The sequence below is a fragment of the Podarcis gaigeae genome (genome assembly GCF_964106915.1).
Source record: "Podarcis gaigeae genome assembly, chromosome: 6".
Classification (NCBI taxonomy): domain Eukaryota; kingdom Metazoa; phylum Chordata; class Lepidosauria; order Squamata; family Lacertidae; genus Podarcis; species Podarcis gaigeae.
In genome coordinates, this window is record NC_139682.1 from 89,913,493 (window position 1) to 89,940,481 (window position 26,989).

The 26,989-nt window shown below is 44.8% G+C and overlaps 1 protein-coding gene across 1 annotated transcript in view; it reads left to right on the plus strand.

Annotated features, from left to right (window-relative positions):
• The window catches only part of HMCN1 (hemicentin 1), a 302,952-nt gene that overhangs the window by 262,528 nt on the left and 13,435 nt on the right, over nt 1–26,989 (plus strand). Inside the window, exons 84-100 of the mRNA XM_083743631.1 lie at nt 798–932; nt 1,342–1,532; nt 3,662–3,743; nt 5,407–5,676; nt 6,399–6,569; nt 7,944–8,114; nt 9,037–9,207; nt 10,591–10,761; nt 15,130–15,300; nt 16,459–16,629; nt 18,839–18,988; nt 20,070–20,207; nt 20,598–20,719; nt 21,668–21,905; nt 23,252–23,314; nt 24,960–25,079; nt 25,608–25,742. Of these exons, the coding sequence (XP_083599757.1) occupies nt 798–932; nt 1,342–1,532; nt 3,662–3,743; nt 5,407–5,676; nt 6,399–6,569; nt 7,944–8,114; nt 9,037–9,207; nt 10,591–10,761; nt 15,130–15,300; nt 16,459–16,629; nt 18,839–18,988; nt 20,070–20,207; nt 20,598–20,719; nt 21,668–21,905; nt 23,252–23,314; nt 24,960–25,079; nt 25,608–25,742 (2,670 nt within the window). The remainder of the gene's footprint in view (nt 1–797; nt 933–1,341; nt 1,533–3,661; nt 3,744–5,406; nt 5,677–6,398; nt 6,570–7,943; nt 8,115–9,036; nt 9,208–10,590; nt 10,762–15,129; nt 15,301–16,458; nt 16,630–18,838; nt 18,989–20,069; nt 20,208–20,597; nt 20,720–21,667; nt 21,906–23,251; nt 23,315–24,959; nt 25,080–25,607; nt 25,743–26,989) is intronic.

A 26,989-nucleotide genomic window follows, 5' to 3' on the forward strand; every position in this document is an offset into this window, starting at 1 on the left:
AGTAGAATTGCAGGCAGAAAGAAGGCACGATTAACAAGTACTGTATTGGCCCCAATACAAGCCGCACCCGAATATAAGCTGCACCTTTAAAATTGGAGGGGGGAAGAGTTTGGATTTGATATCCCGCCTTTCACTCCCTTTAAGGAGTCTCAAAGCGGCTCACATTCTCCTTTCCCTTCCTCCCCCACAACAAACACTCTGTGAGGTGAGTGGGGCTGAGAGACTTCAAGGAAGTGTGACTGGCCCAAGGTCACCCAGCAGCTGCATGTGGAGGAGCGGAGACGCGAACCCGGTTCACCAGATTACGAGTCCACCGCTCTTAACCACTACACCACACTGGCTCTCACACTGGAGGGAGAAAAAATAGCCGAATATAAGCCGCTCCCTTCCTCACTGCTCCTGGCTGCATACTGGGGTGTGGGGAAAGCCATGCTGGGTTGCCCTTCCCCTTCCTTGCTCTTTCCCTTCCCAGCCTTGGGGGAGAGGATGGGGTCTATGTGCTTTGTTGTGCTCCTGGCGCTGTTTGCCCCACGCTCCTGGCTGCATACCGTAAGGTCACGAATATAAGCCGCACTTTAACTTTTCACGGTCAGATTTTTTGGGGGGCGGGGGGAAGCGAGGCTTATATTCAGGCCAATACGGTATCTCCACCTGCTGTCTTTTCCCATAAAGCTGTATCTACTAGCATATTGGGATACTGAACACCCCCAAGCTGTGCATGTAAAATATGTGTTTTGCTGAGCCTTTAGATTTTGTTGGTTTTCTTTTTCTTTGTTGTTCTCCTCTTGTTCCGCTAGCACAATACGATGGTGTGAATGGACTTAGCCAACTTGTCATTGAAAGGGTGTCCAAAGAGGACTCGGGAACCTATGTGTGTACAGCGGAAAATGTAGTTGGTTCTATCAAGGCTCTTGGATTTGTGTACGTTAAAGGTATGTATTACTGGTAAGTTTGGGAATCGTTTCACACTCCATCTAAAAGCAGCATCATGGGTGGTCTGGGGAATGAATGGACATGGACTTATGAAAATAAAAAGTGCCTGACTCGTATCAACAGTTGCAGATGAAACCTCTTTCTAATTTAGAGCTGAATCTGGATTAAGAATACATTTTAAACTAGGTGAATTTTCTGCAATCAAAATTACTGAATTCAGAAATAGCTGAAGGGGCTCCACATTCACAAAACTAGATTCAGATTCATTCCATTTTCACCGTATTTTGAAGTTTTAACATCTGCATTTTTGCTGCTTTAAATTCACGTTGAGTTCCCTCAATATATTGGCTTCGGTTTTCATTTCCACTCTTATTTTATACATCATTAACTTTTGAACTATTTTTCCAGAACCTCCAGTCTTCATGGGAGATTATCATTCCAGTAGGATTGAGCCCTTGGGTGGCAATGCCATCCTCAACTGTGAAGTCAGAGGAGACCCACCTCCAGTGATCCAGTGGAGCAAAAAAGGAGCTGGCATTCAGATCAGTAACCGGATCAGACAACTCAGCAACGGATCCCTTGCTATCTATGGCACAGTTGTAAGTCTTTACTGAGACCTCTTCTGCTGATTAATTGTACAGGCTTTGTCAGTCGTGTTAATGTCCCACCCTTCTTTCAAAGAGATCTGATTTATCTTCATTACAAACCAAAGAGGCTGTGAATTAAACACAGACTGCAGGTCTGTTCTTAATAACTGATACAAATCTCTTTCATGCATGACATATAGCTGCAGTTCATTTTTATATGTGTATGTGGCCGTGCACTACTCTGCTGAAAAGGGAATTTTATCGTTTCCATTCTAACCTCTCAGGCTGCCTCCTGAGCTATTGTTATATCATGGTACCACACAACACAACTTGCACAATTCACTTATTTAAGGAATTTATTTGCCATCCTTCAAGGCAAAATCCTCCCAGGGTGACTTAGAAACACTAGATAAAATGCCAGTTAAAACTCTGTATGTCACAGATATAACATTGCAGATAAAAGTTTTCAAATTGCCTTTTCAGTTGAGTCAGTCCACAAGTCCAGCTGTCACCAGGGGACTCAGAGGTCACACCCAACACATTAAGTCAACACACTTAATGCACATGCATTTCCTAACATACTGCTGCCATTAGAGCCTTTCTCGGGAATTTGGCATAAAAAGGTGAAGGGGTGCACTTATGATCCAGCCATAAAGCACACAGCACTGGGTGGGGGGGGGGGCGGGTTCCTTCTAGAAATCTGAACAGGCCACCCTCCTTGCCACAGAAGATATAGGACAGGGGTTTCAGCAGGGGGCCGGCCCACTGTCCCTCAGACCTTGTGAGGGGCTGGACTATATTTTGAAGGGGGGGAAAAATGAATGAATTTCTATGCCCCACAAATAGCCCAAAGATGCATTTTAAATAAAAGCACACATTTTACTCATGTCAAAACACCAGGCAGGCCCCACAAATAACCCAGAGATGCATTTTAAATAAAAGGACACATTCTGCTCATGTAAAAACACGCTGATTCCTGGACCGTCTGCGGACCGGATTGAGAAGGTGATTGGGCCGGATCCGGCCCCTGGGCCTTAGTTTGCCTACCCATGATATAGGATGTTGCCAAGGCCAGGCAAAGGGTGGTACAGTTTACTGGCCACAGGCTTGATGCCAGCAGACTACCTGCAGTTGGCTAACTTCCCAGTCCTTCTGCTTAACGACGCTTAATTACACAACCCCCTTCCACCCTGCACACAGGAGACAGCACTGCCACTGCTGGAACGCTGGTGCCGAGGTGGTCTATACCACTGAGCCTCTTGGGCTTACCGATCGGAAGGTTGGCGGTTCAAATCTGTGCAACAGGGTGAGCTCCCATTGCTCTGTCCCAGTTCCTGCCAACCTAGCTGTTCAAAAGCACGTCAAAGTGCAAGTAGATAAATAGGTACCGCTGCGGTGGGGCCGTAAACGGTTTCCGTGCGCTCTGGTTTCCATCACAGTGTCCCGTAGCTCCAGAAGCAGTTTAGTCCTGCTGGCCACATGACCTGGAAAGCTGTCTGTGGACAAACGCCAGCTCCCTTGGCCTGAAAGCGAGATGAGTGCCGCAACCCCATAGTCGCCTTTGACTGGACTTAACCTTTCAGGGGGCCTTTACCTTTACCTCTTACTGTCACTACCACCACCACTGGGATGAGGATGGCGCTATGGGTTAAACCACAGAGCCTAGGGCTTGCCGATCGAAGGTAAGCGGTTCGAATGCCCGTGACGGGGTGAGCCCCTGTTGCTCTGTCCCAGCTCCTGCCAACCTAGCAGTTCAAAAGCACGTCAAAAGTGCAATTAAATAAATAGGTACCACTCCTGTGGGAAGGCAAACTGCGTTTCCGTGTGCTTCTCTGGTTCGCCAGAAGTGGCTTTGTCATGCTGGCCACATGACCCGGAAGCTGTCTGTGGACGAATGCCAGCTTCCCCGGCCAGTAAAGTGGGATGAGTGCAGCAACCCCAGAGTCATCCACGACTGGACCTAATGGTCAGGGGTCCCTTTACCTTTACCACCGCCACTAACTTCCATCCTACTGAATCCCTGCTGGTTTCCGTATATATTATACTATTTCTAAGCCATTGCTGGGTTTAATGTACTGCAAATCAACACTGAATAAAAATTATTGGATCGCTCATCTGTCAACATGCTGACTTCTTTTCAGAACGAAGATGCTGCGGAATATGCATGTGTAGCTACAAACGATGCTGGCGTTGTCGAACACCGCGTAACCCTGACATTGCACAGTAAGCCACAAGAGAATATTCACACTATATGTGTTGAGAGTTCTAAATTTTACACTTGGACGTACCTGCTGCATGAGTTAAAACTAGGCTTATTTATTTGACCCATGGACCTCTCCATCTTTGCCTTAGTCAACACAGTGTTATAGGGCCAAACGGCATATTCTTCTTTTCCCCCTAAGTTTCATTGGTAAAGGAGGCAGGTATGATTCAGTAGCGTTGCACAGTGCAAGAGGGATAATTCTCCTTGATTCACGTGCTGCAAACCTGATAATAATCAGGGTTCCTCTTCAGCTGCAATTAAAGAAAAATAAGTGCTTTTTTGCTGCACACTACTAAGTGTAGGGACGCGGGTGGCGCTGTGGTCTAAACCACAGAGCCTAGGACTTGCTGATCAGAAGGTCGGCGGTTCAAATCCCCGTGATGGGGTGAGCTCCTGTTGCTCAGTCCCTGCTCCTGCCAACCTAGCAGTTCGAAAGCACGTCAAAGTGCAAGTAGATAAATAGGTATCGCTCCGGCGGGAAGGTAAACGGTGTTTCCGTGCGCTGCTCTGGTTCGCCAGAAGCGGCTTAGTCATGCTGGCCACAAGACCCGGAAGCTGTATGCCGGCTCCCTCGGCCAGTAAAGCGAGATGAGCGCCACAACCCCAGAGCTGGTCACGACTGGACCTAATGGTCAGGGGTCCCTTTACCTTTTTATTAAGTGTAAGATTGGCTTGTAGTCTCTTCGCAATGAAGCTGGTTAGCCTAAGAAGTAGTGACGTGGCATGGCAAACTAGTGAGCTTAACAAATGAAGCAGGAACTACATGTTCTTTGCCTCAAGTTTGCTCTTACGCTGTGCCCCAATTCTTTCATTCGTGGGGAAAATGGTACCTTGACAAGGGAGGCCAAGGTAACAGGTGGGGAAGGCCTCCATCAAAGATAGAGGACACTGACAGGGTCTCTTTTCCAAACTGTAAAGAAAAAGAAAAAAGTATGTTGTCAACATAGTGGGAGTGGCAGCATCTTTTCCCAAGAAGGATCATGGGAGCTGAGTTACAAACTCCATGACTCCTGGTGGAAAGTGAAGTCACCAGGGTCAGTATGGTGGCTATATGTAATGTAAGCATCCCACTTTCTTTGACCGATGACAGATGCTGCAAGTTACCACTAACATACTGCAGAGAGGTGGGAACAGTGGAAGTAGTAGTAGTAGTAGTAGTAGTAATAATAATAATAATAATAATAATAATAATAATAATAATAATAACAACAATAATTTATTATTTATACCCTGCCCATCTGGCTGGGTTTCCCCAGCCACTCTGGGCGGCTTCCAACAAAATATTAAAAACTTGATAAAGCATCAAACATTAAAAACTTCCTGATACAGGGCCGCCTTCAGATGTCTTCTAAAAGTTAGTTGTTTATTTTCTCGATATATATATTTTCCTTGACATCTGATGGGAGGGTGTTCCACAGGGCAGGCGCCACTACCGAGAAGGCCCTCTGCCTGGTTCCCTGTAAGCTCACTTCTCACAGTGAGGGAACCGCCAGAAGGCCCTCAGAGCTGGACCTCAGTGTCCGGGCTGAACGATGGAGGTGGAGACGCTCCTTCAGGTCCTTGATTTGTAAGTGATTTGTTGCTGAAATCAGCAAACCTGGAAGCATTCTGTTTTTATCTTAGGTGCACCTGTTATTACAATTGAGCCAGTAGAGACAATTGTTGATGCTGGAACCACAGTGATGCTGAACTGCCAAGCAGAAGGAGAACCTCCTCCGACCATTGAATGGTCTCGTCAAGGCCGGCCTCTCCTTAGTCAGGACCGAATGACCGTCTTGACTAATGGCTCCTTGCTTATTGCGGTCGCACACAAGAAGGATACTTCGGAATACGAGTGCGTGGCTAGGAACCTCATGGGATCTGTCCTGGTCAAAGTTCCACTCATTGTCCAAGGTGGGTGCGAAGTCTAAGCTAGCTTCTCGTTCTCCCTGGTGAGGAGCTCTACGGGATTCAGAAGTTTGTATGCTCTTTAGCAAAGAAGCAAAGAGAGGGAACACCTTTTCTATTTGCATCTCCCTCGTTCTGTACAATAATGCTATCCGAATGCATGTTGGGTCTTGCTAGGGGACCATGAGAAGGACCACTGAGAAGCATTGCCCTGGAAGGTACAATATCGGGACACTACTTAGGCCATTGGTCTTCCTTATTTTCATATACTGGGCTTATTATTATGAACCTACTTGTCTTTTCAGAAGAAATGGTCTTAGGCATTTGCAAGCCATTAAATCTTCCTTCCTTCCTTCTTTCTTCTTTCTTTCTTTCTTTCCCTAACATATCTTTCTATTTCTCTTCCTCCTTTGAGGAAAAAATACAAAGAAACAGCAATAATTCACTGTTGTAATTCTCCTTATGTGAAGTCCATCTCTAGTTGTGGGGGAGGGCCTACCAACTGAAGACCAATGACTGAGGCAACTATCATCATCATCATCTGAATTTTTAGGGGGTTTTAAGATTCAGAAAGCAATAAAATACACTTGTCTGATGGTGAGAGGACTATCTAAGATAATTTTCTGTGAACTGCCCTGAGACCTTCGGGTATAGGGCGATATATAAATTCTAATGATAATGATAAGGTTAAGGATAATAATAATATACATGAAATTGTTTTATTCCAGTGCATGGAGGATTTTCTGACTGGCTCGACTGGCAGCCGTGCAGTGTAACATGTGGTCAAGGTGTTCAGAAGAGAATCCGCCTGTGTAACAATCCGCTCCCCGCAAATGGCGGACGACGCTGTATGGAGCCGGATCATGAAATGCGCAGCTGTCAGAACAAACTATGCCCAGGTAATTTTGGATTTCCACCAAGGGCCACATGGAAGTCAGTAGTCATGGACCAACATGGTTCCTCTTCCCTGGTTCAAAGTGAAGTGAATCTTTATTGCTAAAAACTATGAGCCGTCACAATTGGTCACAATGCGTAGGATACAAATAATTGATTTAAAACTGTACAACAACAGCAAAACATACAAAAATGCAAAAATCACTCTTACATAATTTAAGCACTCCACGTCTCACACTCCCCCTTATGATACTTGTCTTGCTACCTAGCTCTCAACTTACTTGCAGCCAAAGCAAAGTTTGCAACCTGTGCAGTAATAAATATATTATTCCCAGACAGTAAAATAGAGATTTGCTCAAGGGGAGTTCGGCTGGAAAGAGAGCAGAGGATGTAACTGAAGAATTTTTGTCTAGGGCGTGTATATAAAGGGCATCGTAACAAATACGTAGTGTTGAATGTCCTCCACGTCTCTTCCCTGGTTTCATTTAATTCCTTACTCACAACAATTTAATTCAATACTCACAACAGCTGTCTGCATTGTTTTTGTTGCTGTGATGCCTTTGGCAGCACTTGGCGATAATCATTAATCATCAGCCGCTGAAGGCATCACAAGCTGCTAAGTAGTAATGCTGTTAAGTAATCTATGGCCTGTTAAATGTATGTGGAAGGCTGTTGTTATGATTATTTTATCATTACACTGTGTTGTTGTTTTTAATTATGCTGCATAAATTATGTTCTTAATGATGTGCACCGCCCAGGGATCTTTGGATGAAGGGCAGTGTATAAATTGAATAAATAAGAATACATAAATAAAAATAATATTAATAGTGTACTTGGAAACAGCAGAAAGAAGGAAAAGGGGAAGGAAGAATGAGGCACTTCAGGAGTGTGTGTGTTAAGAAGCCCCCAACAGATTTAAAAGCATGAAAAATTACCCAAGAGCACTTAGGCAAGTCCAAGAAAGGAAAATAATCACAGAGAAAGTTGGGGGGGGGGAGTAATGGATCAATAAATTACTTTTAAAAGGCACAGAATTACCACACAATTGTTTGGGGGCAGTCCCTGTGAGCCGCAAAAACCTCTACAGGGTTGCCACTTATGCTGCACACGATTACTTGGAATTAAGTCTCATTTGTGTGAGTGGAATCTACTTCCAAATTAGCAAATTTAACAGCCTTAGTAACATTACATTCTGTTTATTTTAACACGAGGGAGTTCTTGAGAAGCTGAATAGCATGCAGTTTTGCCAGATACCAGGGCTCCAGTTTAAGCAAACAGCATTGTGTGTCAGATGAGGTTTTGCTCATCGTAGAAATCCAAGGTCTAAAGCATTTCCCAACATAGGTTAACAAGTCACATGCAATATATATTATTTTTAGTGGATGGCAACTGGTCAGAATGGGGCTCTTGGGAAGAATGCTCTAAAACCTGTGGGCAAGGCAACAAGACCAGAACCAGAACTTGCAGCAACCCTCCTGCCCAACATGGTGGAAGGCCTTGTGATGGCAGCGCCGTTGAGCCAATCATGTGCAACATTAGGCCATGCCCAGGTAAGAATACAGAGACGCTGTTAAAAGTGGCACACATGAACCAAACTCCCCTTCTCTCCCCCCCCCCCCATTTTTTGTTGATTTTCCCAATTTATAACAAACATAACAGCAATTAAAAAACATTTCAGTATAAAACAAACAAACAAACATTAATCTTAACTGTTATAGTTCCACTTTTGTTACCATTGTTGAGTGACTTCCTCAAATCCCCCTAGCTGAGTTTCCATGTAGCTCATCATAGCAGTTTTCCAACACTATTTCCCAATAAAATAAAACGTCTTTCTTCCTTTTCATATTGACTTCTATCCATGGTATTAGGCAGTTTAACATATTTAACTCTTAGGCCTATCTGTTACTCACAAGTAATTCTAATTATGTTATCTTAACATATTTAACTAAATAATCCTTAAATTTCTTCCATTCATCTTGATACTCCTCCTCCTTCTGGTCGCGGATTCTTCCGGTCAGGTCAGCCAGCTCCAAAAAGTCCATCATCTTCATCTGCCATTCCTCCACTGTTGGTATTTCTTGTAATTTCCAATTTTTGGCTAACAAAATTCTAGCTGTGGTTGTGTAATGCAAAAACAATCTAACATCTTTCTTGGGCAATTCCAAACCCACTATTCCAAGTAGAAAGGCTTCTGGTTTCTTAATAAATGTGTATTTCAACATTTCTTTTCAACTCATTATATATCTTTCCTCGGAAGTCTTTCACCTTTGGACACATCTACCAGAATTCCCCTTTCTTCTCTATCGTGTTGCTGTTCCGTCCTGTTTTGAATTAGGATGGAGGGGAGAGGAAAGATCAGTTGTTCAGGTGGCCTTCAACTCAGGCAACCTTTGGCTCCAACCCAATTGTGGTGGTGTTGTTTAATTAGAAAATGAAGTTCCAGCTTGGATTGTAACCCTTCCTGTTTTCTAGTTAATGGTGCCTGGGGTTCTTGGCTCCCATGGGGGACCTGCAGTGAGACATGTGGCAAAGGTACCCACACCAGATTACGGCTATGCAATAACCCTCCTCCATCGTTCGATGGGACCTACTGTGAAGGACCTGATGCACAGATGCAGGTCTGCAGCAAGAAAGACTGTCCAGGTAAGTTAAATATGGAATGAACTGTCGTTTTCTGGGTCTCATAAAAATGTAAAGAGAAAGGTAGTTTTTAGAAAGTGTGTTCTCCTTCATGGAGAGCACGTGTTGCAGTGGGATCGAACAGGACACCTCCTCTTGGTTACTGGGCGGGACCATTTGGATGGCCATGACTGTGATTGGGAAAATTTGGGTTGTTGGGGAGATGTTGATGTTACCATTTAGAGGGTTGGCCCGAAGGTTATGTGTTCTTGGCACGCAGCTTTTTTCAGTCTCTTTTGCTGCGTGCATCGGATCGCCTGCCCACCCACCCTAATTGCGTTTGACCTTGCTATGCCTGTCATGGGGTCGTCTGCCATTGGGACAGGGGCCTGGTAGGAATTTTGTCCATTTGGCAGATTGGCTGCTGCCATTTGGTTTTTGCCTACTGCGTAGCAAATCGTCACAACTTGTAAGGTTGTGGTTAGGCATTGGTTAATTTTTGGTTGGTGGCAGGGAATGTGGTTGGCAGTGCCTGCCCCTCCAATGCTGCTGCTGCAAGGGAATTCCGTTAAAGGAATCCAGGGGTTACCATACATTTGTCTATATCCCTGGCAAGGGGCTAGGACCGTGCAAGCCCCTGGGAGCATGCGGGGAGAGGTGAGGGCCTGTGGCTCAGTTCCATTTCTCCCCAACACAGTGGTACCTCGGGTTAAGTACTTAATTCGTTCTGGAGGTCTGTTCTTAACTTGAAACTGTTCTTAACCTGAAGTACCACTTTAGCTAATGGGGCCTTCCACTGCTGCTGCACCGCCGGAGCACGATTTCTGTTCTCATCCTGAAGCAAAGTTCTCAACCCGAGGTAATATTTCTGGGTTAGCAGATTCTGTAACCTGAAGCGTATGTAACCTGAGGTACCACTGTATTGTTTTCCCTTACTGGCTTTTGCTGGAATCCGGAAGTCAGTTCTGTTCCCAGGCGGGGGGACAGATAGTCCTAACCAATGCCTAAGCAACCACTCACATCCATGTATGTTAATAAAGTTGTGGCCAAAATTATGCCAAAAACCTTAAACAAAAATTCCGTGTGAATTGGGATTTATTTAGGGGGTGGCTCGGGGACCTCTACACACAATAGGGAAGGGCTCAGCTCTCCTTTCCCCGGCCCTCCTTTCCCTGTTAAAGACGTATGCATGCACACACAGATACCTGCTTTACAGGTGAACCTGCGAACAACATCCCTGCCACCTGTAGCTTGGATTTTTCTCTTTCACATCGAGATTCTGCTCTGCCGTACATCATTCTTGCATGCCTGTGTTGTTGTTTGGGTTGCATACAGAACTCGTATTTCAGTGCTGTGTTTGGAAGTGTGTTTAAAAAAATAATAAAACATTTTTTTTCTTCAAACCAGTGAATGGAAAGTGGGCTTCCTGGTCCAGCTGGAGTGCTTGCACCATGTCTTGTGGAGGTGGTACCCGACAGAGAACCAGAGACTGCTCAGACCCACCCCCACAGTACGGCGGACACAAGTGTGAAGGAAATGACATGCAGGTTGATTTTTGCAATAGTGACCCTTGTCCCAGTAAGTGCCTTTTGGAATTGGAACAGTGGGGCAAACTTGGGGTTACCAGAGAGAGCTTTTCTCCTACAGAGGCCAGATCAAGTTATAGTTCTTGATAGCTATAATGCTTTCCTGTGGGGAGACACGGGTGGCACTGTGGTCTAAACCACTGAGCCTCTTGGACTTGCCGATCAAAAGGCTGGCAGTTCAAATCCCACGATGGGGTGAGCTCCCATTGTTCTGTCCCAGCTCCTGCCAACTTAGCAGTTCAAAAGCACACCAGTGCAAGTAGATAAATAGGTATCGTTGAGGCAGGGAGGTAAACGGCATTTCCGTCACGGTGTTCGGTTGTGCAGAACCTGTGTAGGAGGGGGAGGGGGGAAAACCCAAAACCGTATACTTTGCAAGGTTGTTATTGTACTTCACCAGATCTTAACCTATTAAAGTATTTGTAAGAATGGATTGCAAATATCATTGAATTTGTCCATGGCAAGTCTGTGTTTATATGCAAGCTCTGCTGTACTTCCCTGAATAAGCTGTTTGCATTGGGAAGTACTTTCCCACTGGCCTCTGTGAGGTTTCGAATTCCAGCTTCAGGGGAGGGTTTTCCTTTGCAGCAGGGAAGGGAAGGAAAATTCCACGTCCATGCCTGCTGTGATCCCAATAATTATCGCACCCAACTTGCAATAATCAGGGCCCCCTCCATTAAGTCCAAAGATGCATTTAACATCATGTATTGCTTGTCCCTTGGCCAGTTACCCTACTTACGTTGCGCAGGTGGCTCTGTGGTCTAAACCACCGAGCCTCTTGGGCTTGCCAATCAGAAGGTCAGCAGTTCGAATCCCCATAACGGGGTGAGCTCCCATTGCTCTCTCCCGGCTCCTGCCAACCTAGCAGTTCAAAAGCACACCAGTGCAAGTAGATAAATAGGTACCGCTGCTGCAGGAAGGTAAACAGCATTTCCGTGCGCTTTAGTTTCTGTCACAGTGTCCCATTGCGCCAGAAGCGGTTTAGTCCTGCTGACCACATGACCTGGAAAGCTGTCTGTGGACAAATGCCGGCTCCCTCGGCCTGAAAGTGAGATGAGGGCTGCAAGCCCATAGCTGCCTTTGACTGGACTTAACTGTCCAGGGGTCCTTTACTTTGTTTCTCACCGAAGACCCCGCCGCCTACATCCGCTGCTTTAACCCACCAGGAAAGTATAACTGAAATGGTTTTCCATCGCTTTAATTAAATGTACATGAGAGCTGGATTATATGATGCATTTTATTTTTTATTTTTTAAATAATGTTTATTAAGGGTTTTTTAATTACAATATAAATAAGCAAACAAAAATATTACATATCATATCATATTTTCTTATCTCCTTTGGACTTCCTCACATCTCCCGCTCCTGCGTTCCAAGTTATAAAAATAAACCAGCAATTTGTCACCTTGTCTCCATCCTTACTGTCTAGTTTTCCAATGTTATATCTCAAATTTTAGATACATTTATTTCACTCCTTAACAAATTAAACTTAGCCTAATAATTATCTAAAAACTTGTTTTTTCTTGAATTTAACTTATCTTCATAGTTCACTTCGTCTGTTTTAATGGTGCCAAATTGTTTATAATCAAGCATCCTGCTTAACATTCATACAATTTACAATACTTTTGCAAGTAAATCTTGATTTTTTTCCAGTCTTCTTCTACCGTCTCCTCTCCCAGGTCTCTGATTCTGCCAGTCATCTCGGCCAGTTCCATATAGTCTATCAGTTGCATCTGCCATTCTTCCATATATGATGCATTTTAAAGACTGGGGTGGTGCATTGGAAGAAAGGCTTTGTGCAGCTGTCAGGAGCAAGAAGCTAGTTGATAAAAGCATTTGCTTCCCAGAACCCAGGTTGCTGTGGTTGCTATCAATTCACAGAACTCTGTCCATTTCTCAGCAGTGCAATATATCCACACTGTAGGCCTGTTCATGTGTACCTTAACAGGATATCCCAATCCTGGACTTTCCTGCATTGAGTGGGAAGATCTAAAGGGGGGATTCAGACGAACATGCTTACAAGCCTCCCTGTGATGAGCAGATGGGCATTATCAGGGCTCCCAAAGGCATGTTACAACATCCCCAGATTGAGAGGAGGCAAATAGTGGAACAGCTAGACACAAAAAGCATACATAGAGTTGGTGGCAGCAGCCAGATCATAATACACAAGGGATGAAAGGTGGGCCACATGCAGAATAAATGAAAGCATAAATCTCCCAGCCTTTGATGCGTGGGGCCTCTGAAAGAGCTCTTCTCTACTATTCTAGAGACAGTGTATCTGTAAATTTTATAATAATAATTAATAATAATTAATTATTTATACCCCACCCATCTGGCTGGGTTTCCCCAGCCACTCTGGGCAGCTTCCAACAAAACACTAAAATACAATAACCAATTAAGCATTAAAAGCTTCCCTAAACAGGGCTGCCTTCAGATGTATTCTAAATGTCAGGTAGTTGTTTTTCTCTTCGACATCTGATGGGAGGGGGTTCCATAGGGTGGGTGCCACTACTGTTGCCTTGCAAGACGAAATTAATTCGTTCCGCAAGTCTTTTCGTCTTGCGAGTTTTTCGTCTTGCGAAGCACGGTTTCCCATAGGAATGCATTGAAAATCAATCAATGCGTTCCTATGGAAACCGCCTTCAGACCAGGTCCGGGGACAGTCTGTCCCCGACCTCTTCTGAAGGCCAGTGGGGGGAGAAAGTCTTTGCTTCCCCCCCCCCCGCCTGCCTTCCCGGGAGAGCGGAGACTTCTCCGCTGTCCCGGGACGATCTTAAAATGCTGGCGGGCAGCAGCGAAGGCTTCGCTGCCGTCCCCCAGCATTTTAAAAGCCCCCGGGACAGCGGAGACTTCTCCGCTGTCCCGGGGCGATTTTAAAATGCTGGCGGGCGGCAGCGAAGCCTTCGCTGCCGCCCGCCAGCATTTTAAAAACCCCGGGACAGCGGAGGAATTCTCCGCTGTCCCGGGGCGATTTAAAAGCCCCCGGGAAGGCAGGCAGGGGGGACAAAGACTTTTGCCCCCCGCCAGCCTTCAGATGAGGTCCAGGACCTCTTCTGAAGGCGGGCTGGGGGCAAAAGTCTTTGCTCCCCCCCCCGCCTGCCTTCAAAAGCCGTCCGGGACAGCGGAGAGACGCGCTGCGTTTCTCCGCTCTCCCGGGAAGGCAGGCAGGGGGGAGCAAAGACTTTTGCCCCCCGCCAGCCTTCAGAAGAGGTCCAGGACCTTTTCTGAAGGCGGGCGGGGGGCAAAAGTCTTTGCTCCCCCCGCCTGCCTTCAAAAGCCATCCAGGATAGCGGGAAGCACTTCCCTGCTATCCCGGACTGCTTTTAAAATGCTGGCGGTGGGGAGCAAAGCCTTTCGGCCCCCGCCGGCCTTCCTGGACCTCTTCTGAAGGCCGGAGGGGGGGGAAAGGCTTTGCTCCCCACCGCTAGCATTTAAAAGAGGTCCCCGGAGATTTCCCTATGGGCTTTCTTCTTGCGAAGCAAGTCCATAGGGAAATTCGTTTTGCGAAGCGCCTCCAAAACGGAAAACCCTTTTGTCTAGCGGGTTTTTCGTCTTGCGAGGCGTTCGTCTTGCGGGGCACCACTGTACCGAGAAGGCCCTCTGCCTGGTTCCCTGTAACTTGGCTTCTCGCAGCGAGGGAACCACCAGAAGGCCCTCGGCGCTGGACCTCAGTATCCGGGCAGAACGATGGGGGTGGAGACACTCCTTCAGGTATACAGGACCAAGGCCGTTTAGGGCTTTAAAGGTCAGCACCAACACTTTGAATTGTGCTCGGAAACGTACCGGGAGCCAGTGTAGGTCTTTCAAGACCGGTGTTATATGGTCTCGGCGGCCGCTCCCAGTCACCAGTCTAGCTGCCGCATTCTGGATTAGTTGTGGTTTCCGGGTCACTTTCAAAGGTGGCCCCACATAGAGCGCATTGCAGTAGTCCAAGCGAGAGATATCCAGAGCATGCAACCACTCTGGCGAGACGGTCCGTGGGCAGGTAGGGTCTCAGCCTGCACACCATATGGAGCTGTTAAACAGCTGCCCTGGACGCAGAATTGACCTGTGCCTCCATGGACAGCTGTGAGTTCAGAATGACTCCCAGGCTGCGCACCTGGTCCTTCAGGGGCACAGTTGCACCATTCAGGACCAGGGAGTCCTCCACACCCACCTGCCTCCTGTCCCCCAAGAACAGTACTTCTGTCTTGTCAGGATTCAACCTCAATCTGTTAGCTCCCATCCATCCTCCAACCGCCTCCAGACACTTAGAAACACATAAACTTTTCTCCAGTGTTGACTAAAATTATTATTTTGGACCGCACGATGGCTTTCATCTCTTTCAGTATTGCTGTTTCAAAAATGTTTTGTTTCTGCAGTCCATGGTAACTGGGGCCCTTGGAGCAACTGGGGGACTTGCAGCCGAACGTGTAACAGTGGCCAGTTGAGAAGGTACCGGACTTGCGACAATCCTCGTCCGCTCAATGGGGGAAGAGCCTGCGCCGGTGCTGATACCCAGATACAGAGGTGTAATATAGAGCTTTGTCCTGGTGAGTTACCTTAGCATGTACATGGTTTTTACCATGTTTTTTTGTTTATAAGACAAGGTTATTTCATTAAGAAATTATGCTAAAAAACGTGGGGTCGTCTGATATACGGATAGAGGAGAGGTTGGATAGGTGATTGGTGGCTGCCACGAGCCGGTGGTTGTCAGCGGTGTTTTTGCTGGTGATTGGCGGGTGTGTCAAGGTCCGCTGGCAATTGGCTGCTGTGGTAATTTGGCGGGTGATTGGCGTTTGCTTTCTGAGAGCATGCAGACGATTGGTGGCTTCGTCGATGTGCGTGCGACTGGCTGTGGTGGTCCTGCGGGTGAGTGATTTTCGGCAACCCGCCCCCCAAAAAGCTGAACATGTCTGGGCAATCCCCCCCCGAAAAAAAGCTCTGTGGGCAACCCCCCCATGTTATAGACAGAAAAATACGGTACATACATATGCAAAGCAGCAATCCCGATTTCAATAGCTCACTTGGTTAGAGTTGTGGTGCTGATAAAGCCGAGATTTAATTAGGTTTGATCTAGAGAATCTTCAGGGACCCTTCCGACTTCTGATTCTCTGAAAATGCTGAAGTAACGAAGAATGCATTATGCCTATGCTGTTGTTATTAAAAATACCCCAAAGATACTGAGAAGAAGGGCTTGCTAAGATGTATAGGACTGAATTAGATAAGTGCTGGAGATGCAAAGAGGTGGAGGGAATGTTCTTTCAGATGTGGTGGACATGTAAAAGGGTAAAAGAATATTGGGAAATGATGCATAATGAATTGAAAAAAATGTTTAAAAGTACTTTCCAAAAAGAAAACCCCAGAGTCCTTTCTGCTGGGGATAATTCAGACTCAAATGCCCATGTGTCAAAAAAGGTTATTTATGTATGCAACAACTTTAATGTAATAAAGAGTACCTTTTTGGGTGGGAGGGAATGGTCTGTGACTAGTTTCCATGATTATTCCCTGGTTTGTGTGTAGCTGTTGTACCATTCACCCCATTTCTCAACCTCTCCCGCTTCCCACCCCCTTCCCTGGACTCCTGTTGTAAGCAGCACTCCCGTTTTATCCTATGGTTGCTCGCATTTGAGTTAGCACATAACGTTTGCGCACACACAAGAAACTTTGCCGAAATAGTATTAATTCTTGTCTTCTGCCTTGGTTTACAGTGGATGGAAACTGGGGCCCATGGCAGCCTTGGAGTGCATGTTCTGCTTCTTGTGGGGGAGGAGAGCAGACCCGATCACGGCTGTGCAATAATCCATCCCCATCTAACAGTGGGCGACCTTGTCCCGGAGACGACTCTCAGATTTCCAGGTGTAATGTTCAAGCTTGTCCAGGTAAGTAGGCAGACTTAAGAGTGTGTCTCAGATGCTGAGAACGAACCAACCAACCAACCAACCAACCAAACAAACAAACAGTAACATTCTGGACACTGAGCACTTGGAGAGCCAGTGTGGTGTAGTGGTTAAGAGCGGTGGACTCGTAATCTGGTGAACCGGGTTTGATTCCCCGCTCCTCCAGATGCAGCTGCTGGGTGACCTTGGGCCAGTCACACTTCTCTGAAGTCTCTCAGCCTCACTCACCTCACAGAGTGTTTGTTGGGGGAGGAAGGGAAAGAAGATTGTTAGCCGCTTTGAGACTCCTTAGGGTAGTGATAAAGCGGGAAATCAAATCCTGACTCCTCCTCCTCCTCCTCCTCCTCCTCCTCCTCTTCTTCTTCTTCTTCTTCTTCTTCTTATTTTCTGCCTGAAGAAAAGTGTTTTCAGAATCCCAGTACACAAGAAATGAAACTTCCAAAAATGTTCTACATCAGTTTTTGTTCTAGGCTGAGAGCCAAACTGAACATGATGGTAAATGAGTTTACATTTAATGGGCAGGTTTGTTTGTTTGTTTATTTGTTTGTTTGTTTTAAATGACGATACTGTGGGTGAGCAGGAGTTGCTGATCATGTTGAGGAATCACAGTAGCGATGCAGACGAAATTATCCTCACGGGAACAAATGGAGGGTTGCCTTCAAAGGGAGGGATTCTCCTCTGGATCACAGTGAGGGAGGAAAAGATTAAGTTCTACCTCTGTGCCTGCTATGTCCCTGTTTTATCACTCTCTTGTCCAGCCCCATTGAAACAAATTTAATTTGGCCCTGTGTTAGAAATTTGTTCAACTTTCTCCTGTGTCTTATGTAGCATGTGCTCTTTGACATAATAATAGTGCATTGGGTGGGGGGATTTATTCTGCTTTAGTTTGCTCCACCATGCTTCCCCAGTGCTGCCACGTTCTTGCTGCCCAGGGTTGGGTTGGCACAACAATAACAGAATGAAAATAACCCAGAACTTTGTGGGTATGAAAAGATAGGGGATTTCAGCAGGAAGTTACAGGTTGGAAATGAAACATTTCCAAAACATTTTCAGGCACAAACAGTTCTGAAAGCAGGTTCTCATGTGACCACCCCAGTGAGCTCAAAACATCATTTAATGTGCAATAAAAAGGTGTCTGGAAGGGACCCTAGAAGAGCTCAAATTCCCCCACCCCCAACAAAATTATCAGTAACATTGAGGGCGTTTCAGCAGTAGTCCAGCTGACTGCCTGTGCTGATATAGCACCTCCTGGTATTATGAACATTTGAACTTTTATTCCTGATCTTCACCCCTTTTTTGGTGTGTGTGGGGGGGAGAAGTAGTGGAATATTGGAAGCCGTCAGTTAGTTGCTTCTCTTAGCTCACAACTTGGAGAGTTGCCACCTGTCACTGGGCCTAATGAACCAACGTTCTGACTTAATATATGTTCAGATAGACTCAGGGAACAATTTGAAAATTGTCTGCTCAAACTACCAGACCAATATTTGCAAAGGAATCCAACCGTTTCTTATTACTGCTTCACTGAAAGGAACCTAAAAACGTTGGACGGTTGCTCAGAATGCTGCGTAATCCGAGGGAAGTTACGAGTACTTGTCTTGTTTCCCTACCTAAAAGTGCACACACATGTAGAAAACGGGTAGAAATGTTTTGGAAAACAAACTTTTACAAACACAGGTGTCTCTCTTATTAGCAGCACTTTGTATATATATTTTTTCAGTTGTTGTTTCCTTAAAATGTGGCACTAGAACACAGAGAAGTTTTACATGTCAGTAAGATGAATATACTTTGGTGTTCTGGCCCAAGTCCTAACCAAATAATTTCGCAGAGCCTGCCTGAATTCCTGCAGTTTATTCTGTTTCCTTTCCTGCCATACTTTGTTGTGTTACCATTGGCATGCAGTGCTAAACAACAGTTGCCTTTTCCTTGGAGGACTTGATGTCTCATGAAAAGCCCCTGGCTTTTCCTCTGGGGATATGTGGCCTGGTAGATGTCTACTAACATCATTATTTAGTTGTGCTGTTCCATTTTATGTCTTCATTTTTTTTTCCAAAACAGAGGGGGCAGTGTGGCTCAACATCAGCACTTGGATAATAATACATTTGATTTGATTTTTTGAAACGTTACGAAGTAATCGATGTTACAGATGGCCATTCCCCCTCTCCCCCCAACTTTTGACTTCCTTGGCAAATAGGTGGACCTCCACGGGCTAGAGGAAGTGTCATTGGAAATATTAATGATGTTGAGTTTGGAATCGCTTTCCTGAATGCCACTATAATCGATAGCCCAGATCTGGACACTAGGCGAATACAAGCCAAGATTACGAATATCCCACGGAGTCTGGGTACGTACATCTGTTTCTTTAATACTTGAGAAATGTTCCTTAGGTTTATCAAACTTAACACAGTTTTTATTCTGTTGAAATACCGGCTGACCCATGTTCTTCATGGCTAGCAGACAACATTGGGGTGCTTGTTTGTTTGCTTTTGTTTGTTTTGCTTTGCTACCTTGAACGTCACAAATTTTGTTCAACTTTTCCTTTGACATGGCCTTACAAGCCCCTTCCGTCTCTGTACATGCCATGGGGAAAGTACCGTATTTTTTGCTCTGTAAGACTCACTTTTTCCCTCCTAAAAAGTAAGGGGAAATGTGTGTGTGTCTTATGGAGCGAGTGCAGGCTGCGCAGCTATCCCAGAAGCCAGAACAGCAAGAGGGATTGCTGCTTTCACTGCACAGTGATCCCTTTTGCTGTTCTGGCTTCTGAGATTCAGAATATTTTTTTTCTTGTTTTCCTCCTCCAAAAACTAGGTGCATCTTGTGGTCTGGTGCATCTTATAGAGCGACAAATATGGTAACATATGATTGAGGAGGCATGTAACTTACTCCGGAGAGGAGGGCAATGAGCCTATGAGCTTGCACACCATTTCAAAAAGGATTGGGGCTAGCAAGAGTGTCTCCAGGTCTTTTAGAGCTGGCAAGCAGATTGAGGCTGCTCTGCTTTTACTGTCAAACTCTTTGCAGACTCCAGTACAGTCATACCTCTGGTTGCATTCGCTTCATGTTGTGGATTTTTGGGTTGCGAATGCGGCAAACCTGGAAGTGTATATTTCTGGATTTTGCTGCACGTGCAGAAGCAATCTGTGCACTTCTCACATGCACAGAAACGCTTTGTCGCACTTCGCACAGCAGCAGCGCTCTACTTACGGACTTTTCAGGGTGCAAATGGCACCCCGAAATGGATTGCGTTCATAAGTAGAGGTACCATTGTATATGCTTATTTGCTCTGCTATTTTCATAAAATATTTAATGCAATCAGTAACGAAAGAGAGAATTTATTAAATGGTCAGGTGACATTGTAAGTAATGCAAAAAAACCAACCCAAAAATGTTGCTGTACATATGACAATGCTTTCCTCCCCTCTAAAGGTCCAGCAATGAGAGCACTAGTTTCTATTCTGAGTCCCATTTATTGGACAACAGCCAAAGAAAGTGGAGGAGCAGTGAATGGCTTTTCACTCACCAATGCAGTTTTCAAGAGAGAGACACAAGTGGAATTTGCTACCGGTTAGTTAAAAATGGGAGAACAGCTTTCTATTTTGCATAAATCCCAAAGCTTCTGTTTAGAACAATTTGCCATAGTTGGGTTTTCGGTATTTTGGCCTCCTGGTTCAAACTGAAGGAGCTGCAGGAAGACGTTTCTGTCTGTCTCTTACTTTGAGAACCAAATATTTGCCTTTAAAGGTGTGAGTACCGAATGATAAATAGGAGATTTAAAAAATATGCCTTACAAGTCTTCTAATAAACACTGTCAACGGTCCCCTTTAAAGTTGGCATTAAGATAGTTAATGCAAATTTAAATGGTTCTTTGTTAATTAATTTTTGACTTGAGGTTTCCTATGGGGGCAGACACCCCCTCCAGTGTTCACGCATTTGAACTCTTACTAAAATTCACAGGGGAGATCTTACGAATGACTCACGTCGCCCGTGGCTTGGACTCAGATGGATCTTTACTCTTGGATGTTGTCATCAGTGGCCACATGCTGCAGTTACAATCATCACCTGATGTTAATGTAAAGGTAAACCATCTCTATACACTACTTAAACTATCTATAGGTTCCCCCAGTTCACTCAGCCATCATAACATTAGTGTTTCAGTTGACACCACTATCATCCTCGTATCATCCTGTGGCTGTAGGCAAAGTATACTATTTGATCATCTGCTCATTGTCCCCTGAAGTTCTTTTGATTGCTATTTTGCACTATATTGTTAGTTTTATTTTTGCTATGGATAGGCATCCATCCACTGATGTGATGAGATACAGGTGGCGCTGTGGTCTAAACCACTGAGCCTCTTGGGCTTGCCGATCGGAAGGTCGGCAGTTCGAATCCCTGCAACAGAGTGAGCTGCCGTTGCTCTGTCCTCTGTCCCAGCTCCTGCCAACCTAGCAGTTCAAAAGCACGCCAGTACAAGTAGGGAAGGTAGATGACGTTTCCATGTGCTCTGACTTCCATCACGGTGTTCCATTGTGCCAGAAGCGGTTTAGTTCTGCTGGCCACATGACCCGGAAAGCTGTCTGTGGACAAAGGCCGGCTCCCTCGGCCTGAAAGCGAGATGAGGGTCGCAACCCCATAGTCGCTTTTGACTGGACTTAACTGTCCGGGGTCCTTACCTTTTACCTTCAATCCCTTCTCCTTCATGGGACACACAAGACCAGCTCTTAGCAGTCTGTCCTCTGGTGCGGGTTGCACGAGCACAGTGGCGTAGCGTGGGGGTGCAACAACTCAAATATAAAATATTTCAGTTCTTTATTGTAGTCCGTGTATTTTCTTCCCCTCTGGGTTCCACTTGTGCTCTTTTCAAGCTGGAAGAATGGAAGGGAAATGTACTTCCATTATAGCAATCTAGCATTTTTCAAAACTGTGGATGATTGCGTCCATTCCTGCCTGTCTGCTATGGCCATGTAGAATGGCAAAGTGTCTCCTTAATGTCTCCTTAATCTGGAGTTGTGTGGTGTTCGTTTCAGGATTATACAGAAGATTATATTCAGACAGGACCTGGTCAGATCTATGCTTACTCTACACGACTCTTCACCATAGATGGAGTTAGTGTACCATACACTTGGAACCATACCATTACCTATGACCCGAATCGCGGAAGAATGCCCTTCCTGGTGGAAACCCTCCAAGCCGCCTCTGTTGAAACAGAATACAATGCACTCGAAGAAGCTCTAACTTTTAAAATCCGTGCTTCCATTACAAAAGGTATTGTTGCGGGGAATGGTACACGCAGGGTTTGGTAGACATGAGATGCCTTTTAAGTAAAGGATGGCCTTTATCGAAGGCCAGTTAAATCTGATGCTGTTAAATGTTTTAGAAGGAATATGGTAAAAACATGCCATATTCTAAGTAGCTTACATTGGGTTGAAGACCTTGTACATACTATTATATATAATGCCTTGCATAATGCACTGGTAGAACAATACTTGGGACAAATTTAGGGAGAAATAGGTAGAGGTATAATCATGAGTCTGTAATTTATCTACTGGGTGAACAAGATAAAAATGCAACTGTGAAAACTGCACAATTAATGTCTGCAATAACTGATGAGACAGGAAATTCCTTAGAGAGAATGCTGCATCTTATCTGGGTGATTCATAATTTAAAGTTTTATTAATTTTTTCCCTTTAGTTTTTACATAAATTTATTCAGAGGTGTATAAATTCTTTTTTAAATATTTGTTAAAACAGGGACATCTTTTTAAAGGGGACTTGTGAGTTGCCAGAAAAATATGACATTTTTGCTTTGTTTATGTAGTTTCATTTGGGTCTGTTAACTTTTATTAGTCTTGCCCCCCCCCCAGTTATTTTGATAGCCTGATGTCTAGATACAAATAAATGAATCTGAGATGTTTTGCCTTTCCTGAAGTGGATTATGCTTTAGAAAGGAAGAATATTTATTTTGGTTCTTCCCTTACTGTCATCTTGAATGCAATTTTTTACTTTAGATGGATTTTTTCCCCATTGTTGTACATAAAAGTAACATAATCTTATTGAGGGCGGTACATTTCTGCATAAACGTTTATTCAGTTTTGAATATTCATCTACTTACATCATTTATAGACCTCCCTATCAATTAAATAAACAAAATTACAATAATCAGAAAACTTTCAGACCAAAGTACCGTATTTTTCATCCTATAGGGCGCACCGGCCCATAGGACGCACCTCGGTTTTTTTGGGGGGGGGATGAAAAAAAAATATTTCCCCCTCCCCCCAGCTGTGGCTGCCGCAGCTTCCGGTGGCAGGCTGCTGCCGCGGGAACTCCCGCTGGGCTTGCAAGGCTTGCGGAAAGCTTCCTGAAGCCTGGAGAGCGAGAGGGGTCGGTACGCATCGATGCCTCTCACTCTCCAGGCTTCAACGAAAGCCTGCATTTGCCTCATAGGACGCACACACATTTCCCCTTCATTTTTGGAGGGGAAAAAGTGTGTCCTATGGGGCAAAAAATACAGTACCCAGTGAACTTTTGAAGAACTTTGGAAAAGAAAAACCTCATGTACTTAGTTGTTGTTTTTGTGTCAGTCTGTAATCCTTTTGCTTCCTTCATCCACAGGAGACCAAAGCAACCAATGTCCTAATGGGTTTGGCTTAGACTCTGCTGGGCCATATTGTACAGGTAAGAATATGGCTAATAATGTGACTAAACATAGAACACTCAGATCGCTGCCTTGGCTCCTTGCTTTGCAGCCCTCTTGCCTGCCAAGCCCCTTTGAAGGACACATTTGCAGACTCCTAGATTGCCTCCCATATTGCAGGAGTGCTCTGATGGTGTTTCCTGCTTGGCAGGGGGTTGGACTCGATGGCCCTTGTGGTCTCTTCCAACTCTATGATTCTATTCTATTCTATGATTCCTCCAGACTTCACTTTAGGTAAATTAGAGCTAAAGTTGCTGAGCATGTTGCTTATTCAGAAACTGTTATTCTCAAGTAGGGATGGGTGAACCAGTGTATTTAGGTTTCTCATTTTCCCAATCTTAATAGTGAGTTGTTCTTTTCTGCAGCAATTTGTGGTTTTTTTAAAAAAAAAATCATGAAAATTCGTTAGCTTTTTAGCAAGAATTTCTCATATATTTTTGTTTATTGTTTTGACTGATAGACACATTTTGTCAAGCAATTTTTCCTAATGCATTTGTATGCTATTTTCACTAATACAGTGGTACCTCAGGTTACATACGCTTCAGGTTACATACGCTTTAGGTTACAGACTCCACTAACCCAGAAATAGTGCTTCAGGTTAAGAACTTTGCTTCAGGATGAGAACAGAAATCGTGAAGCGGCAGCAGGAGGCCCCCTTAGCTAATAATAATAATAATAATAATAATATTTTTTTTATTTATACCCCGCCCTCCCCAGCCAAGGCCGGGCTCAGAGCGGCTTACAAGCAATAATAAAAACAAGATGAATGATTACAACTTAAAAACAAAAATAAAATACAACATTAAAATAATGGAACATTAAAATATTAAAATGTAGCCTCATCGCAGGAGGAGAAGGAAAAGAAAGAAAAGAAAAAGAAAAATAAAGAGAGGGAGGGAATCAAATTGGCTCCAAGCCAAAGGCCAGGCGGAACAACTCTGTCTTACAGGCCCTGCGGAAAGAATTGAAGTGGTGCTTCAGGTTAAGAACAGTTTCAGGTTAAGAACAGACCTCCAGAATGAATTAAGTACTTAACCCGAGGTACCAGAACGAATTAAGTACTTAACCCGAGGTACCACTGTATGCCTTTTTAAGTACATGCACCTTTGCACATGTTGGAGAGTGTCAAGGCAAGAATTCAGAGAACTGTGAATTTCAAAGAGCGGCTGTGTTTTGGTTCATGTACTGGTTTGAGAAGCTCAAGTTTGGTGTTACCCATCCCTGCCCTTATCTGGGGGGAAAATCTGACTTTGCCCAATGGAAACATATTGACATATATTCACACAGATATATTAAGAGTGGGTTAGAACTGAAACTGAATTAGGGGGTCCAGTCTTCCATTCTGATCTTTTAACATGATTGAATTTTCGTTTTCCTTCTCCTTGTTCCTAACCCTTTAGTATTTTTAGAATGTTCAAATTGCTGCTGTAGTGTGAGCAGGATTAACAATGTGGGAAGGGTGCTGGGTCCTTCTCTTCCTCATTTTTGTTGTTAAGGATAACGGTAATGAATCCCAGAAGCCTAGTTAGTCCCTATAGACTTCCTGTTGCCAATCTATATTCCTGTTTCTGAACTATACCGTGCAAACGGCACCCTAGTTTTATGCGGTTTTTCTTTTATCATTAGATGAAGATGAGTGTACAGTTCGAAATCCATGTTCCCACACTTGCCACAACGCCATAGGAACCTATTATTGCTCGTGTCCCAAAGGACTTACCATATCAGCAGATGGAAGAGCATGCCAAGGTAAGGTTTGCTTTTAGATGTCACGCACTGGCCACACTGTGTTTTTATGACAGTAGTTAGAATACATGAGAGATGAATATTATTTTATCTTTTATTCTTTGTATTTACATCCCATTTCTTCTTTGATGATACTAAAGCGGATGTCCTATTCAGATACTGACCAGTACCTCCGGTTATGTAACCCTCTGGTTACGTAAACTTTGGGATGCGAAAGCAGCAAACCCACAAGTATTTTACCGGGTTTTGCCGCGCACACATGCGCAGAAGCAGTAAACAGCTTATGTGCATGTGCAGAAGCGGTCTACCACCATGCACGCATGCACAAAAGCAGTCCTCAGGTTGCGGAAACCTCAGGATCCAGCCAGACCTCTGGAATGGATCCCGTCTGCAACCGGACCTACCACTATATATGCCTTCAGATCAGGCCCTAAGATACTAAACTGGGTAATATTCTCATGATAAAATAGACACTGTTTCTTCCATGATGGATTGATGTGTGAGTGCACATATGGCTTGCCTTTATTGCAGATATTGATGAGTGTGCCTTAGGGAGGCATTCTTGCCATGCTGGCCAGGACTGTGAAAACATTATTGGCTCTTACCACTGTGTGGTTCGGTGTGGGATCGGCTTCAGAAGAACATCAGATGGACTAAATTGCCAAGGTATGGAGATAGTGTCGTCTCATCTGCCAACAATTATTATTAAATCACATGAGACTCCGTTAAATAACAGTTTTTTTTATAAGGGCAGGATGGATCCTTGAACGCAGTAAGGATTTGATTAAAATGTTCTTTGAAATTTTGCCTTCACGTTTTGTGATTATCTGATAATCTCTCTGCAGTTTCCAGAATACTCAACAGGCAAGACGTTTTTCATTAGTGCTCTTTCGCTCAGATCTGTGTAAACACAGGTTCTTGTCATTTGATGTTACTTTCCATTTCATGCTAGTATTTTGCATGGTTTAGAGCAATGATAGCTAACCGGCAGCCTGAGTTAGATCTGTGTCATTTAAGGCTGGCGGGGCCCCCTTTTCATCTGTGCTGCAGATTTGATTTCCCACCCACCCTCCCCTTTAGGTTTTCCTTCTGACATTGCTATGGACTTCCGTTGGTCACCGTTAAGGGGCCTGGTAGGAATGTTTTCCACTTGGCGAATTGGCACTGGCCATTTGGTTGTTTGCCTACCTCGTAGCAAATCGTCACAACATCTCTTGGTTATGGCGGTTAGGCATTGGTAGGGGTATTATTATGTAGATGTGTTGGGGGGGAGGAGCGCCATCACCTCCCCCAAATATTTAAGGGTAATCCGCTAAAGGATTCTGGGGGGCGTTGCCTCGTCTGAAACCTATGGAGGCCAGGGCCTAAAGCACGCCCCCGAGCGGTGACCCTTGCTGGTGTTAACCCTTTCCAGTTTTCATGCTAACAGGCTGAAGCTGGATAGTCTGATAGCACCAACGCCTAAGCCAATACCGCTCTTATCTGTAACCAATAAAGTTGTGGCCAATTTTTGCCCATTAACCTTAAACAATGGTATCCTGTGTCTTTATTTATTCCAATTGGGGGAGGCAGGAATCGCCATGCAAAAGGCTGGCAACCCCTGGGTTTTGCAACTAGTGAAACTGCATGAAATGTCACTGATGTTTCAGCTAATGAACTTGAACTGTTAACCATTAATCTCACTATCTGCTGCTCCTAGTATAGTTTGTTAAGACCACAAAACGATCATCCAGACTCCAGATGAATGATACTGCTCTGTTCCAATGACTGCTCCCCACCTCAAATAGGGGGCGTTATTTGCGGGGTCACACGCAGCCACCTGATTCTACATGTTCCCCAGCAGTTCAGCCTGGCTTCGCCTCCCCAAGATGGACAGAAACCTATTGGTTAGGCTGAGGAAGAAACAATAGTCA